The sequence below is a fragment of the Mustela nivalis genome (assembly GCF_964662115.1).
Source record: "Mustela nivalis genome assembly, chromosome: 5".
Classification (NCBI taxonomy): Eukaryota; Metazoa; Chordata; class Mammalia; order Carnivora; family Mustelidae; genus Mustela; species Mustela nivalis.
This window is the reverse complement of record NC_139024.1, coordinates 142,531,347-142,544,694: the sequence shown is the minus strand read 5'-3', so window position 1 is coordinate 142,544,694 and position 13,348 is coordinate 142,531,347. Positions and strand designations below refer to the sequence as shown.

The 13,348-nt window shown below is 41.2% G+C and overlaps 1 protein-coding gene across 1 annotated transcript in view; it reads left to right on the top strand.

Annotated features, from left to right (window-relative positions):
• The first annotated feature begins 306 nt into the window (after nucleotides 1-306).
• Nucleotides 307-13,348, top strand: part of ELOVL2 (ELOVL fatty acid elongase 2) — a 63,484-nt gene continuing 50,442 nt past the window's right edge. Inside the window, exon 1 of the mRNA XM_082730184.1 lies at nucleotides 307-446. Coding sequence (XP_082586310.1) covers nucleotides 444-446 — 3 coding nt within the window. The 5' untranslated portion in view covers nucleotides 307-443. The remainder of the gene's footprint in view (nucleotides 447-13,348) is intronic.

Sequence of the window (13,348 nt, the reverse complement as noted above, 5' to 3'; positions counted from 1 at the left end):
AGGTCCGCGCGGACGCTCTGCGAACGTTGGGCCACGCCACGCGACGGGCGTCGGCTGCGCCTGCAAATCGCCACCCGGCCGGCAGGGGGCGCCGCGGACGGAGCCGGGCGTCCGGGAGGGGGCGCGCTAGGCCGCCGGGGGCCACCCGCTTCGCCGGGCCCCGCCCCTCCCCCCGCCGCCCTCCTCGCGCCGCGGCCGGCGAGCCCCCGGCGAGGGGAGGGGGTGGGGAGCGGCGGGCGCCCGAAACGGCCCTGGAGCTCGGAGCGCCGCGCGGGAGCGGCGCGAGCCCGAGGGGGCGGAGAGGCGGGCGGGCGTGCGCGCGCCGGGCGTGGGTGTGGGCGTGGGTAAGTAGAGCGGGCGCGGCGGGAGCGCGGGGCAGAGGAACGCTGGCTACCCTGGACAGCGCATCTTCGCCCGCCGGGGTCGCCGCGCCTCAGCGGATCATGGTGAGTGGGCGCCGCGCGCCGCCGCCGCCTTTCTCCTTTCTCTCCGCGACCAACGCACTGGGCGGGAAGGGGCCGGGCGGACGGCGGCAGCGCGGGAGCCGCGGGTTCGACTGCTGGAACCCGTGGCGCTCGGTGGGCCTGGGGAGGGGGCGGTGAACGTTTGGGCTGGGGGGGGGGGGGTGGGCGCGCGGGCCGGGGCCGCGGGCTCGGGATCTTTGTCTGGGGGTCGCGGTCCCGCCCCGGCACCTCGAGGCGCCCGCTCGCGTCCAGCCTCCTGTTGCAAGCGCGCAGCCGGCCGGGCGCCCGGGATGCCCGACGAAACCGCCCCCCGTTCCCGCGGCGGCCATTCCCGCTCGCCTCCCGCACCGTGCTTTCCTCCCCGGCCCGACCCCCGCCGGGGGGCCGGCGTTTCCCTCGCGTGGTCCCGACCCTGCCTCCGGAAATTCTGGGGGTTTTGTCTCTAACGGTTGAACCCATGCCTCCTCTCCTCCCCGCGCCGTGCCTGCAGTCCCGGGGGTGTGTCTGCGTGCTTGCCCCGGCCTCCCGGGCTTTGCATCGTGGAATCGGGGAGGTTCCCATTTGTTTACGGAGGTTGGGGGGGGGCGGTCTGGTGTGTTCCTTGCGACGACGACTCTCCCAGTTTCCCGGGCCAGTACTCGACTCTGAATTCACCCCGCTTTTTGCTGCCCACGGGGCTCTGTCCTGGAGAGAGAGGGGTGCGTGTGTGTCCGTGGGTATCCCAGGAACTGCCCGAGAGTTTTGGCAGAAGAACCTGGTTCTGTGACTACAAAAAGAGAAAGTGATGTGGTTTCCATATGGTTCCTTCTCCACTATGGGGCTTGTTAAAGTATGCTAATCTCCTTTCTTTTTCCCACTCCGGCTGACACAGATCAGGCCCGGATTTTGCTCTCTCTCCACGCTCTCAGGCTCACACCATCTACCTGATTATACGTGAAGCGAAGCCGTCTCCGCCTTCTCTGGCCACCCTGTCTAAACTTTCAGCCTTTCCTACCCCACCCACCACAGTAACTATCCCCCTTCTTGCTTCATTTTTTTTTTTTTTTCCTTTATAGCATTATTTAACAGACTCTTTTGTTTATCTTGTTTACTGCAAGTGTTCCCCACTAGAATGTAAATATCAGCGCTGAGATTTTTTTCATTTTGTTCACTGCTAGTATTTCTAGTACCTATAGTGCTTGGCATACAATATGTGCTTCATAAAGAGAAAATTAACCCCCAAACCCAGCCTACTAATGCTGATGTACAAATGGGAAGCAGCAGGGCAGCTACAAGGATTACCTGTCCAGTTGACAGTCTATAAGGATGAGAAGCTCAAGGGAAGTTTGAGAAGAGAGATGCTCCTGGAAATGAGGGACTCAGTGTGGCGACTCTCAGTGAGAAGAGTGAGCTAGCCATCTCTTAATGCCCGGGGCTATCGCTTCATGTCCTTGACACCTTTGCACTTGGATGGATAAAGCAGTTTTAGAGCTAACTGGCTCCTTGGGGGCCTGAACCTTTGTTACAGATTATTATGAATTGTAATGAGTAAGAAAAGTCCAAGGATTTCACCGTAATTGGAATGGAAGAGTCATGGGAATTAATCTCAGCCAAAATAAAGGGCTTGCTCTTGTTAATTCTACCCTGTACTGTTGTGATACTGCCTTTTCAGAAAACCATTTTTCAGAAACTTTGGGTTTTCCGAGGAGGTATTTTTGTGCCTATGTTCACATAAAAGTCCTGTTGCTTTAAAAAATGATGCTGGCAGTGGGAAGGTTTCTGAGGGTTAAATTCCAAAATAAGCTACTGGGTCCATACAGAGAGATACTGCTTTGAATCCATGTCCAACGTGAATGTAGTTTTTCTCGATGTCTGCTAATTAGTCTTATTCCAAAGCTTATATTTTTTCCTTCAAATTCCCTTTTGCTTTCCCCTTTCTATAGTGTAAATGTTTAGCAAACCTTTGTTTTAAGCCTGGGGACATGTGTTTTTATAATCTGAGCCGAACTGCCTAGTAAAATTTACATGGGCAAGTTCCTGAAAATGATGTAATTTAGCTGTTACTCTTCATGTTTAGCAGTTCTGTGATAACTGCTGTCATGGCCAGATAGGTAATAAAGATGAAAGATGGAAAGGGAGGAATGATACATTTGTCTTTAAAATTAAATCCAACCCACCAAACATAAATGAAAAACACCTCATTCTTTTGGTCCCAATTTATATTTGTAGGAGATTTTATGTTATTCCAGTCAAAATATCAAGACATTTTTTCCCCGTCTATTCCTCAAGGAATATATTTTTTAAGGAATATAAATCCTCTCTCAAAGCTATCCAGTTGGGTAAGCTTAATTCTTGTTCTTTCAACAAAAAAGTTGCAATTTCATCCAGCTCCCTTAAAAACACCTTTTTAAAATTGGCGTATAATTGATCCCTTCAAAACATTTTAATCACAGTTTGGGAGGTTCAGGCGCTATCATAGTCTGAAAGAGGGTTTTTAAAATTTAAGTAGCTCCGTATCGTAAATTTGTTATATTCAGAAAACTGGGTCTTACTATAGAGGGTTGTGCCCAGAATCCTCTCCCTTGGACAGTCTGCCGTCTAACCTGACCATTTTGGATATTTAGGAGTAGATGTTGTTAAGGGACAAGAGATTACACCAGTAAGCTCTTATTTAAGCTCAACATGGTAAAAATATGCCAACATGAGTAGCTCGGCAAAATTCTGAAGTTACAAATTTATACATTTGTATTGTAATCGAATTAGGACATCTCTGGTATGTCTCTGACTCTTGACAGTGAACCATTCTAATAAGTTGTTAGTTTAAATATAGCCAGTTAAAATCTAACAGTTGAAGAGCTGCAGAGTATAAATTGTTCTGGAATTGATGATGTGGCAGTTTAGACCTTGAGATCTGGAGTGAGTCATGGATTTGAATCCCAACACCAAGATACAACTTTGTGACCTTGGGCAGGTTAACTTGTTTAGGACTTAGTTTTTTTTTTCTATAAAAGAAGACAATGATACCATTTCATAAAGCTGTTGGAAGGAACAAAGAAGATAATGCACTAACTCTGGCCAGTATAGTTCTTCGAGCATTCAGTGAATATTATCTTTATAATGACGTGCGTTCTTTCTCCCATATCTGGCTGTTTTCAGTTGAAAAAAATCTCAGAATAATGTCTTTGATTTACTCATGGATCTCATCCCCTTATGTGATCCTGAAATCTATCTAGTAATGCTCTGTAGCAACACCGTCCAGTAGGAATCTGCAAACTGTATATGTAATTAAAAATTTTCTAATAGTGGCGTTAAGAAGTAAAAAGACAGGTGAAATTAATTTCAGTAACAGATTTTAGTTAACCCAATTCATGCAAGTATTATTTCAACATGCAAGCATTGTAAAAAAAAAAAAAAGAAAAACTATAACACATTTTTCCCCCATGTGAAATCAACATCTTGTTATGTGTTTTATACTGACAGCACATTCGGGAACTCAGTAGCCACCTGTGGGACAAAACAGGCCCAGATGACACACATCTTCCAAAATTACCTCCTGTGTGCTGGGCCCTTCTCTCTCCTCGTGAGAACCTCACTGCCGCCTTAAACCTAGTGTTACCAAGTCAGCTACTCAGCTTTCAGATTGTCCTCTCTGTTCCCTTTGGCTGCTAGTAATTCCACCAGCTCTCAAGTCTACTGTGTCTGAAATTGGATTCTTGCTTGGCTTTTTCTTTTATATTGTTCATTGTATATCTTCTCACATTTTGAGACTCTCTTTATATCTCCTCTCTTCTCCAGCCCCCTCTCCACTATTGTCTTTCTTACAAATTTCCTCTTTTGTAGCATCTTAGTTTTTAAACTTTGTACTTGAAGCTCATTATTTTTTCAAGGCCAGAGTCCTCATTGTCCTGTAGTAGCTTAAAGCTAGGTCCTGACTTGTTTCCAAGGTCTCCCTCTTGTCTGCTCGCTGTGTTGCGCTTCCCTTGACTTCTGGCAACCCCCTCACCTCCCCTTCCTGCCTCTGGAGAGAGGTTGCTCTCTACCTCCCTATCGCTGGGCTCCGCATTCTCGCCATTCTCTCATAGCTCTTTCGTATATTAATTTATAAATGCTTTCTATTTTATTTATTTATTTATTTATTAAAAGATTTTATTTATTTATTTGACAGAAAGAGATCACAAGTAGGCAGAGAGGCAGGCAGAGAGAGAGAGAGAGGAGGAAGCAGGCTCCCTGCTGAGCAGAGAGCCCGATGCGGGACTCGATCCCAGGACCCTGAGATCATGACCTGAGCCAAAGGCAGCGGCTTAACCCACTGAGCCACCCAGGCGCCCCAATGCTTTCTATTTTATACCTTATTCTTGTGTTTCACACCTTTATCAAATATCCAAAGAAATAGAATTCCTTTAACTAAAAATCTGATATTGCAATGACCCACCCAAGGAAAGAAGCACAGATAAAGGAAGGGCAATAATAAACCATGAGAAGGTAAAAATGAAATTATTCTTTGAGCTTTAACTATCTTTCAAGAAGTATCAGTGGACCTAATAATAATAGCAACAACCACCACAACTGTGGTAACACCTTACTCAGGGCTTTTTAGGAAACAGAGCAGCTTTCTTCTAGCCTGGTGAACAGAGGCAGGAAACAACAGCAAAGTGTTGGACCAAGAGTCAAGAAACCTAGTTTCTTTCTAGTCCTAGCTTTTTTTTTACTGACTAGCTCTATTGCCTTAATTCCATCACACTGAGACACTATTTACTCATCTGCAAAATGGGATATTCTCCTTTCACAGGGTTATTTTGGCAGAATCAGTGGAGCCTTTACACTGGCTCTTCTCTCTGGCTGCCTGGCCAGATCTTTCTGCCAGAAAGCTGTATGGCTGTCTTCTTAATATGTTTTTTTTTTCTTCTTCTTTCATAAGTGTTAAGAGAAAACGATCTTATGATCAAAAAAATTGGGGGAAGCAGTAGTCAAGACAGGTTTCTTCTTTTCTTTTCTTTTTTTTTTTTAATGTTTCAGGAGTACAACACAGTGATCCAAAAAACTCTATACCTTATGCAATGCTCACTAGAAGTGTGGCTATCATTGGTCCCCAGACAGTGCTATTACAATACAATACAAAACAGACTGTATTCTGCAGGCTGTACCTTTCATCCCTGTGACTTCTTCATTCCTGAACTGGAGTCCCGCATCTCCTACTCCTCTTCATTCATTTTGTTTGTCCTCCAATCCCTCCTCCCCTGGCAGTCACCTGTTCTCTGTATTTATGAGTCTGTTTCTGCTTTTCTTTCTTCCTCTGCGTTTTTTTTTTCTTTCTTTTTTTTAGGTTCCATGTATACATGAAATCCTGTAGTGTGTGTGTTTCTCTGTTAGACTTATTTCAGTTAGCATCACACTCTCTAGGTCTTTCCATGTTGTCATAAATGACAAGATTTTTTTTTTTAAAGGTTTTATTTATTTATTTGTCAAAGAGAGAGAGGACAAGCAGGCAAAGTGGCAGGTAGAGGCAGAGAGAGAAGCAGGCTCCCCCCTGAGCAAGGAGCCCGATGTGGGACCTGATCCCCGGATGCTGGGATCATGACCTGAGTGGAAGGCAGCAGCTTAACTGACTGAGCCACCCAGGTGGCCCTTTTTTGTTTTGGGTTTTTTTTTTTTTTGGACTAATATTCTATTGTGAGATATATATACAAATATATCACACATCTTATTTATCCATCTATCTATCGATGGACACCTGGGTTACTTTCATATCTTGGCTATTGGAAATAATGCTGCAATAAACATAGGGGTGCTTATATCTTTTGGAGTTCGTGTTTTCCTTTCTTTTGAGTAAATACCCAGTAGTGGAGTTGCTGGATCATATGGTGGCTCTATTTTTAATTTTTGGGGGCACCAAAAAATTTTTCTACAGTGGCTGCACCATTTTATGTTCCCACCAACGGTGCACGAGGGTTCCCTCTTCTCCACATCCTCGCCGACACCTGTTATTTTTCTTCTTTTGGATACTGGCCATTCTGGCAGGTGTAAAGTGGAATCTCAGTGTGGCTTTGATTTGTATTTCCCTGATGCCGAGCGAAGTTGATCAGATTTTCATGTGTTTGTTGGCCATCTGGATGTCTTAGTTGGAAACATTTCTATTCAGGTCCTCTACCCATTTTTTAATTGGATATTATTTGGGGGTTTTGGTGTTGAATTGTGTTAAGTTACATATTTCAGAAATTAATCCTTCATCAAAGATATCATGTACAAATACATTCTTCCACTCAGCAGATTGCCTTGTTTTGTTGTTTCTTTCCTTCATTGTCCAGAAGCTTTTTATTTTGATGCAGTCCCTGTCGTGTATTTTTGCCTTTGTTTCCCTTGCCTGACGAGAGCGATCTAGGAAACTGTTAATAAGGCTGATATCCAAGAAATTTCTGCTTGTGTTTTCTTCTAGGATTTTTATGGTTTGGGGTCTCACATTTAGGCCTTTAATCCATCTCGAGTTTCTTTTTGTGTATGGCGTGAGAAAGTTGGGCACCTTCCTTCTTCTGCATGTAGCTGTCCCGTTTTCCCAGCACCATTAACTGGAAAGACTGTCTTTTCTTCATTGTATATTCTTGCCTTCTTTGTCATAGACTGAATAACCCACATAAGCATCAGTTCATTTCTGGGCTCTCTCTCCTGTTCCGGTGATCTGTGTGTCTGTTTTTATGCCAGTACCATGCTGTTTCGATTTCTGTAGCTTTGTAGTATATTTTGAAATCAGACTCTAATGCCTTCAGCTTCGTTCTTCTTTCTCAAGATTGCTTTGGCTGTGCAGGGTCTTCTGTGGTTCCAGACCAACGTTAGGATTGTTTATTCTGAGATGCGTGGAAAGTGCTGTTGTATGTTGATCATGATTGCACTGAGTCTGTATGTTGCTTTGGGTAGTACGGACATTTTAACAATATTATTCCTCCAATCCATGAGTATGATGTATCTTTTCATTTGTATATGGGCTCTTTAATTTCTTTTATCCATGTTGTATAGTTTTCAGCATCTAGGTCTTTCACTTCCTTGGTAAAGTTTATTCCTAGGTATTTTATTCTTTTTGGTGTAGTTATAACTGGCATTGTTTTCTTAATTTCTGTTTCTGCTTTGTTATTAGTATATAGAAATGCCCCAAATTTCTATGTATTAATTTTATATCTTGCAACCATACTGAATGCTTTTATTCGAACAGTGTTTTGGTGAAGTCTTTAGGGTTATCTAAAGTATCCTGTCATCTGCAAATAGTGAGTTTTCTTTTTTCCCTCCCCATTTGGATACTGTTTATTTCTTTCCTTGTGTGATTGCTATGGCTAGGACTTAAAGTATCATGTTAAATTAAAGTGGTGAGGTGGACATCCTTATCTTGTTCCCGATCTTAGAGGAAAAGCTTTCAGTTTTTCACCATGATGTTCGCTCTGGTTTGTCATGTATGGCCTTTATTATGTTGAGGTATGGTCCCTCTAAGCATACTTTGTTTAGCATTTTTTGTCACAAGTGGATACCTGTGTTCATCAGGTATATTGGCCTATAGTTTCCTTTTTGTGTATTTTTGGCATCAGGGTATTGTTGACCTCATAGAATGTATCTGGACATTTCCTTCCTCTTCTGTTTTTTGAAATAGTTTGAGAATTGATGTTAATTCTTGAAATGTGTCGTGGAATTCACCTGTGAATCCATCTGGTCCTGGGCTTTTGTTTGTTGGAAAGTTTTTTGATTACTGATTGAATTTTGTTGTTAGTTTCGTCTGGTTAGATTTCCTATTTCTTCATGACTGCTTTTGGAAGATGGTACATTTCTAAGAATTTATCCATTTCTAAGTTGTCCAGTTTTTTGACATATAATTTTTCTTAGTAACTTTTATATTCTTTTGTATTTCTATGGTGTTCGGTGTCACTTCTCTTTCATTTCTGATGTTACTTATTTGCATCCTCTTTTTTTTTTTTTTTCTTAATGAGTTTGGCTAAAGCTTTATCAATTTTGTTATCTTTTTGAAGAAACGTTCTTGGTTTCTTTTTTTTTTTTTTAATCTCTATTTCATAGATTTCTGCTCCAATCTTTATTATTTCCTTTCTGTTGATTTTTCTGCTTGGATGATCTACCCATTGTTGTAAGTGGGTGTTAAAGTTGCCTGCTGTTATTATATTACTGTCAATTTCTCCCTTCATATTTTTCAGTATTTATGTATTCAAGTGCTCCATTGTTGGGTGTGTAGATATTCACAATCATTATATCCTCTTGTTATATTGATCCCTTTATCATTATGTAATGCCATTTTTTGGTTACAGTCTTTGTTTTGTTTTATTTTTTTAAAGATTTTATTGATATGAGAGAGCACACACATGCACACACACAGGGAGAGGAAGAGGGAGAAGTAGACTCCACACTGAGCAGGGAGCCCCGACGCAGGGCTCAATCCCAGGACCCTGAGATCATGATCTGGGCTGAAGGCAGAGGCTTAACCAGCCTAGCCACCCAGGAACCCCACAGTCTTTGTTTCAAAGTCTGTTTTGTCTGATACAACTCTTGCTAGTTTGGCATTTTTATTTTTGTCTCCCTTTGCATGGAATATTTTTTTCCATCCCTTTACTTTCAATCTGTATTTGTCTTTAGATCTGAAGTGGGTCTCTTGTAGGCGGCGTATGTGCCATGTGTCTTTTATTTTTAATTCAGTCATCCTGTATCTTTTGATCATTTAGTATTTATATATTTATTTAACATATAGTGCATTATTTGTTTCGGGGATACAGATCTGTGATTCATCAGTCTTACACAATTGACAGCTTTCACCATAGCACATAACCTTCCCAGTGTGATTGAGCATTTAGACAATTTACATTTAAATTAATTATTGAGAGGTATGTACTCACTGCCATTTTGTTAATTGTTTTCTAGGTTTGGTTTCTTTTTTTTTTTTTCTTTGTAGTTCTTCTCTGTTCCTTTTTTTCCTTGTTCCCTTTCCTTATGGTTGATGACTTTCTTTTATGTTTGGCTTTCTTAACGTACTTATTATTATAGGCTTTTTGTTTGTGGTTTCCATGAGGTTCATATATAACATCTTAAATATATAACAGTCTGTATTAAGTTGATGGTCACTTACGTTCACACACATTCTTAAAAAAAAACCTATTTTTACTCCCCCATCACATTTTGTATATTTGTTACTATAATTTACATGTTTTTATTCTGAGTTCCCTTTAACTAACCTTTACGATATAATTGGTTTTGCTACTTCTGTTCTTTAACATGCGTAGTAGCTCTGTGATTGTTCTCTGTCTCTGTTTGCTTTTACTCATGAGATTTTGTTCTCTCATAATTTTCTAATTTTGAAAATTTCATAATTTTCCTTCCAATTATGACTTTCTCTTTTTCACTTAATGAATTCCCTTTAACATTTCCTATAGGGCCAGTTTAACGGTGATGAACTCCTTTAACTTTTGTTTGTCTGGGGGAACTCTGTCCTTCTATTCTGAATGGTAATCTTGCTGCTGGGGAGGTATGTTGCTGTTGTTGTTTTTCCCTTTCAGGATTTTGAATCTATTATGCCACTCCCTTCTGGCCTGCAAAGCTTCTGTGAAAGAATTAGTACAAGGCCTTTTCCCTTCTTCTTTTGTAATTAGTTGCTCCTCTCTTGCTGCTTTTAAGATTCTTTGCTTATCTGTGATCTTTAACATTTTAGTTATTACGTATCACGATGTGGACTTACTTGGTTCATCTTGTTTGGAGCTCTCTGTGCTTCTTAACCTAGGAGTCTGTTTCCTTCTCTAGGAAAATGCTCAGGTATTATTTCTTCAAATATAACTTCTGCCCCTTTCTTCTCCCTCTGGGGCCCATATAATACAATGTTCCTTCCCTTGTTGTTGTCCAAGAGGTCCCTTAACCTGTCCTCCTTTCTCTTACTCTTTTTGCTGTTCAGCTTTGGTGCTTTCCGCTATGCTCTCTTCCAGACTGCTGATCTGTTCTTCTGCATCTTCTAATCTATTGTTGATTCCTGCTAGTGTATTTTTCCTTTCAGTTATTGCTTTGTACTTTTTAAACTACACCTAGCTTAACAACTCTATTTAAAACTGAGACCAGGGGCGCCTGGGTGGCTCAGTGGGTTAAGCCTCTGCCTTCGGCTCAGGTCATGATCTCAGGGTCCTGGGATCGAGTCCCGCATCGGGCTCTCTGCTCAGCAGGGAGCCTGCTTCCTCCTCTCTCTCTCTCTGCCGCCTCTCTGCCTACTTGTGATCTCTCTCTGTCAAATAAATAAATAAAATCTTAAAAAAAAAACACACACATTCTTGAAAAAAAAAAACAAAAAACAAAAAACTGAGACCTGCCCTGCCATATTCACATATGCCTGGTCCCCTTAAACTGCTATATTTTCCATAGCACTTGGATTTACTCATTTATGTAGCACTTGGTACCTTTTATTTTTATTTATTTATTTATTTATTTATTTATTTTAAAGATTTCATTTATTTATTTGACAGACAGAGATCACAAGTAGGCAGAGAGGCTGGTAGAGAGAGAAGGAAGCAGACTCCCCGCGGAGCAAAGAGCCTGATGCAGGGCTCAATCCCAGGACCCTGGGATCATGACCTGAGCTGAAGGCAGAGACTTTAACCCACTGAGCCACCCAGGCGCCCCTTCACTTGGTACCTTTTAATTATTATGTGATTTTTGTTTGTCCTTTCATGACCTGTCCTTTCATGTCCCCTTTTGTTTGCAAGCTTCACGAGGACAGATTTTTGTTTGCCTTGCTCAGGAAATTATCTCAAGCATCTAGGCTAATGCCTAACCTGTAGCAAATTCTAAACAGTTATTTGTTGATAAAACAAAGGCCAGTTTTGCTGTTTCCCAGTGCAGTGTTCTTTTCTCATCAATCCCATTTACCAACCATAAAGGATTAATTTGGAAATGCACATCTGCTTTGCAAACATATTCACAACAGCATTCTTTTAAAGACCAGTATCTTTTAAGGCATTTATAATTATTTATCACAATTGAGTTTGGCATGTTTCAGTAACGTAGCTGTTTCATCCATGCACATGTGCTTGTATAACCTTTCAGTAAATGATGTATATGTATTCTTACAAATTATTTTTATATTTCACAGTCATATTTGTGGAAGGGGTCAGGTTATTTCATTTCTAAGTAGTGAAACCTATAATTTAATTATGTTATTGAAATTAGTGAGGGCATATACATTTCCATAATTATATTTGCTTTTCATAATATAATTTGTAGATGGGACCAGATTATGTTCTTATTCTTACATAGTGAAATCTATAACTAATAATATTCTCACTGAGATTAAAAATAAATATCTTTACATTTAAAAAAAAATTTTTTTTAAGATTTTATTTGTCGGAGAGAGTGAGCACAGGCAGACAGAGTGGCAGGCAGAGGCAGAGGGAGAAGCAGTTTCCCCGCTGAGCAAGGAGCCAGATGTGGGACTGTATCCCAGGATGCTGGGATCATGACCTGAGCGTAAGGCAGCCGCTTAACCAACTGAGTCACCCAGGCATCCCAAAAATGAATATCTTTTTTTTTTTTAAATTTTTTTAATTTTTTATTTTCAGCGTAACAGTATTCATTGTTTTTGCACCACACCCAGTGCTCCATGCAATCCGTGCCCTCTCCAATACCCACCACCTGGTCGTCCCCCCCCCCCCCCCCCGCCGCCTCTTCAAAACCCTCAGATTGTTTTTCAGAGTCCATAGTCTTTCCTGGTCCCCTTCCAATTTCCCCCAACTCCCTTCTCCTAACTCTCCTTGTCCTCCATGATATTTGTTATGCTCCACAAATAAGTGAAACCATATGATAATTGACTCTCTCTGCTTGACTTATTTCACTCAGCATAATCTCTTCCAGTCCCGTCCATGTTGCTACAAAAGTTGGGTATTCATCCTTTCTGATGGAGGTGTATATGGACCACATCTTCCTTATCCATTCGTCCGTTGAAGGGCATCTTGGTCCTTTCCACAGTTTGGCAACTGTGGCCATTGCTGCTATAAACATTGGGGTACAGATGGCCCTTCTTTTCACGACATCTGTATCTTTGGGGTAAATACCCATTAGTGCAATTGCAGGGTCATAGGGAAGCTCTATTTTTAATTTCTTAAGGAATCTCCACACTGTTTTCCAAATTGGCTGAACCAACTTGCATTCCCACCAACAGTGGAATATAAAACAGTGCAAAACAGGCCCCACACCCATCTAGTAGACAATTAAATAATAAATAGGCAATATATTCTCCACATCCTCTCCAACACATGTTGTTTCCTGTCTTGCTAATCCAAAAATGAATATCTTAATGGTAATATAAACAAAGCTATCATTTGTGAATTTACTGAGTGATTATTTTGGTTCTTACATATGTATTGTCTTTTTTGGCTTTTTGTTATCACTTAAATACACTACACGTGTAGTGATGTTATTTTATATTTATTACTATATGTGTGTAAAAGTGCACTGGAAAACACTTATCTTTTTTGAAGCCTTACAAAAACTTGATAGAGGCAGTATACAGTAGGTATACTAGTATACCTAGTGTACAGGTGAGAAATAGAGTTTCAAAGAATAAATGATTTATCTAAGGTCACAGAGGTAGCAAAACCAGGTATAAATCTTCTGATCCAAAAACTTGTGAGTTTATCCATGAATCAGTGTAAATGCACTCTTCTCATATAAATGTGATGAAAGCCGTAGTACTCTTCTCCATTATCCTAGATGAGAATGGACAATCAGAATGACTTCCCCATGTAGTTTCTTCCCTGCAAATTATTAGATGGTTGAATAGATAGGTAAATATATATTTATATACATAATATCTGTATTTACATATTATATAGATTGTATGTATATATTCACATATATAAACCAATATATAAAATCTAAAGATGCATTTCAAA